The sequence below is a fragment of the Ursus maritimus genome, unplaced genomic scaffold (genome assembly GCF_017311325.1).
Source record: "Ursus maritimus isolate PB19 unplaced genomic scaffold, ASM1731132v1 scaffold_8, whole genome shotgun sequence".
NCBI classification, from domain to species: domain Eukaryota; kingdom Metazoa; phylum Chordata; class Mammalia; order Carnivora; family Ursidae; genus Ursus; species Ursus maritimus.
The window spans coordinates 79471532-79474672 of NW_024426996.1; the positions used below are offsets into that span (position 1 = coordinate 79471532).

The window sequence follows — 3141 nt, forward strand, 5'->3', positions numbered from 1 at the left end:
TTGCCTGGCCCCTGTCTTCACTGGAAGGAGAGCTGGGCACAGCTCTGCCTTCCCCTACATTTGGTCTGCGTAATCCGCAGTGGGACTGCTACTCCAACCTTCCTCATAAAATGGGAACATCACCCCCCAGGTTATTGTGGGGATGTTTTGAGGCAATTCAGGTGAAGTGCTTGATCAGCGCCCCGCTGAAAGCAAGCCCCAGCGTAAGGTGGATGGGTTTAAGGGCCATCCACCATTCTGCAGTGGGCGGAGCAGGGCCCTGAGGCTTACGGCTTTGGGCCAGGGTCAGCGTCCACTTCTGGATACGGAATTCCTGGGATTAGAGCCTCAATTGCCCATGGTAGGAGTGGGGGGGCACAGGCTTTTGGACACGCTGGGTCTCTGCCGGCGACCGGGCAAAGGGCGGAGGATTTATGTGCCTTGAAAAGTGGGGGCTTGGACCCTGGCGGGGCAGATGAAGGTGCTAGTGGTGCTTGCGGGGTCGGGGTGCAAAGGTGTTCATGGAGGGCTGTTGCGCATGCGTGCGGCAGCCTAAGGGCGAGGGTATGTGGGCATCCTCAGGTGCGCGCAGCGTGGCTGTCCCGGAGAACCAGTGCGAGTACGACTGTCAGTGGACGTTGGGGTCACTGGACTCTCTCCGCGCCCCAGACCGTGGGCCGAGTATCCCGGCAGTGCCACAGACGGGCGAGCTGATCTCAGAAAAGTGAAGTGAGTTTCCCACATCCACTCAGGCGCGGTTGACGGCGGTACACGGTCCGGCGATCTTAACTCTGGGCTCCATCCCACCGGGAGGGAAGAATGGAAAAGGAGGAGGCCAGATCGAGAGCCAGAGAGCACAATGGGGTGTAACCGCCTCCACCAAGAGCCGAGACTCGGGGCTAACCGCCAGCTCTCCACCTGCGTACGCCGCGAGCTTCGCTCCTCTCCAGCCCTCGGGTTTAATGCCGCCTCCTCCCAGAAGCCTTCCGGGACCCAGGCGGGCTCAGGCACCTCCGTTCTCCCAGGCCCCAGCCCCTGCCCTTAGCTTGAGCCCGTGGCCCTTCCCGGGCTGGAGGCGCGGAGGCCGTACGGATTCGCAGCGCCGGGCGGGAGGGGGGAGGAAACGGGCGGGGGAGTGAGGAGCTGGGAGCGGGAAGGGGCGAGGTGAGAACCTAGGGGCGGGGCCCAAAGGCTGAGCCAGACTCCGAGACGCCGCCGCGACGCCAGGTAAGCGAGGTTGGGGGACCAAGAGGGGGCGCGGGCGCCGGCGGGCAGGGTGGGAGCGGGGCCGGAAGGGCTGCGGGGAGGGGGCGGGGCACCCGAGAGGACAGCGGGCCGCGGGGGTGAGAAGCGGCCTTGGCCTTGCGCTGCCCCGCGGCCTGGGCAGGGTAGGAGGCCGCTCCGCGCCGGGGGTCCGCCGTGTCCCGGGAGCGGTGGAGCCGGCGCCATCGCCAGCTTCTCTCCTTCAAGCTCGGGCAGCCCCAAGGGACACTCAGGCCCGAAGAGGGGACGACCCCGGCCGCAGAGGCCCCGGGGCCAGCGCGGGGTCCGGAAGCGAAGCGGCGACACCGACTCCCCGCAGCCAGACCCGGGCGCCCCAGGCCTCGGCGGGTCGGGATTCGTGCGCTGCAGAGTACCCGCTTCCAGCGACCTAAGTCGTGGAGACGTCTCCGAAAAGAAATAAAATCTTGAACGGAGGTCCCGTCCTCCCCCCGTCCCACCAGGGCAGATCCGAAGGGGGGGAGGAATCACATCCCGGAGAGGGGGAACTAGAACAAAGGGGGCTCGCGGTCGGCGGGGACGGACGGTCGGGCGGGATCCTGGGCGCTGGAGGGCGGGAAAGCTGAGAAAGAATGGAGAGAGATGGGGAGGCAGAGACCGACTAAATCGGGGAATCTGAGCTCGGAGGGTAACGCGCAGCTGGGCAAGCGGAGTCCGGGAGGCACCGCGGAGGTCGTGTGGGTCAGCAACTTCCGCTGGGCGCCCCCTCCAGGAAGCTGCGGAGACCCCGGGGAGACCCGTAATTCGGAGATGGGGCGTCTGCATCTGAGCAGCCCCTGCGTGCGCCTCGGCAGCTCCCCACTGGCCTCTCCCGGGGCCTCCCGCCTGGGCCCTCACACCCCCAGGATCCGGGAGTCGATGCCCTCACCAGGGGACGGGGCGCGCCCTTCGGACCGGTCTCTCTAGAGATGGAGTCCCCAGCACACGGGGGTCTCCGGGTCAGCCCTGGGCCACCCAACTCAGCTTCGGCCAGAGTCTGGGGCGCTGCGGTCCAGGGACGCCGAGAGCGCCAAGGAAGCACCGAGGAACCCACGACTCGGACGCGGTCCGGAGGGGCCGCCGCCGGGCTCATCTCCCAAACCCGAAGCGGGTTTGCGCCAGGCTGCACCGGCAGCGGGAGATCGCGGCCCGGGGGCGGCGCCAGCGATCCTGCCGCCCTGCTGCGTCCACCGCGGGACTCGGGGGACCTCCGCGCGGAGGGGCTCCGGGACCAGTGGGGAGGGGGTGGAGGAAGAGGAAGGCTGGAGACGGAAACAGATCTGCGGAGATGGTGTGCACGGGGTTTCAAGTGTTCGTTCGGGGCAAGCGGGGGGAGAAAGAAAGCGAGCAGGGTGTGAGGGGACCGAGGTCAGCCCCCTGATCGGAGGGAAGCAGCCAGCAACGGAAGCCGACCCAGGACTGCGAGAATCCGTCGCGGGGAGCACATCCCTCTGATGTTCCCCGGCGGTCGCTTTTTAAAGCACTTTTATCGCGGAAGTTCTCAAATATAAAACAAAGTAAAGGGAGCCTTAAAATGAATTCCCGGGTACCCACCCCCCATGTAACAATCAGCAACTCCTGACCCTCCCAGTACCATTTGCTCTGGCTTTCGATTCTACTACTGAATTAATTTGTTTATGCTGCTGCAATATTGGTAAGCAAGCGCATCGTTTCACTGGTGAATACGTAAGTGCAACGTTAACTGGTAAGAACTTTTTAGAACTAACCATGCAGCTCTAAATGGCCTCACAGTGAGTCCACAGTCTGGCCTGACACTCACAGCAGCGGACTTTAAATGGTGGAAACGCAGACACCATCCTTCTGGGTCAATTTTACTGCAATTGCCAGATGAACAATAATAAACACTATTATTTTTATGATAAAAAAAAAGAAACCAACAGA

The 3141-nt window shown here is 63.7% G+C and overlaps 1 protein-coding gene across 1 annotated transcript in view; it reads right to left on the minus strand.

Moving 5' to 3' along the window:
- The window catches only part of LOC121101418 (basic proline-rich protein-like), a 6435-nt gene that overhangs the window by 1692 nt on the left and 1602 nt on the right, over positions 1-3141 (minus strand). Inside the window, exons 4-6 of the mRNA XM_040624927.1 lie at positions 2129-2501; positions 1859-1976; positions 1070-1748 (exon numbers count right to left, since the gene is read on the minus strand). Of these exons, the coding sequence (XP_040480861.1) occupies positions 1070-1748; positions 1859-1976; positions 2129-2501 (1170 nt within the window). The remainder of the gene's footprint in view (positions 1-1069; positions 1749-1858; positions 1977-2128; positions 2502-3141) is intronic.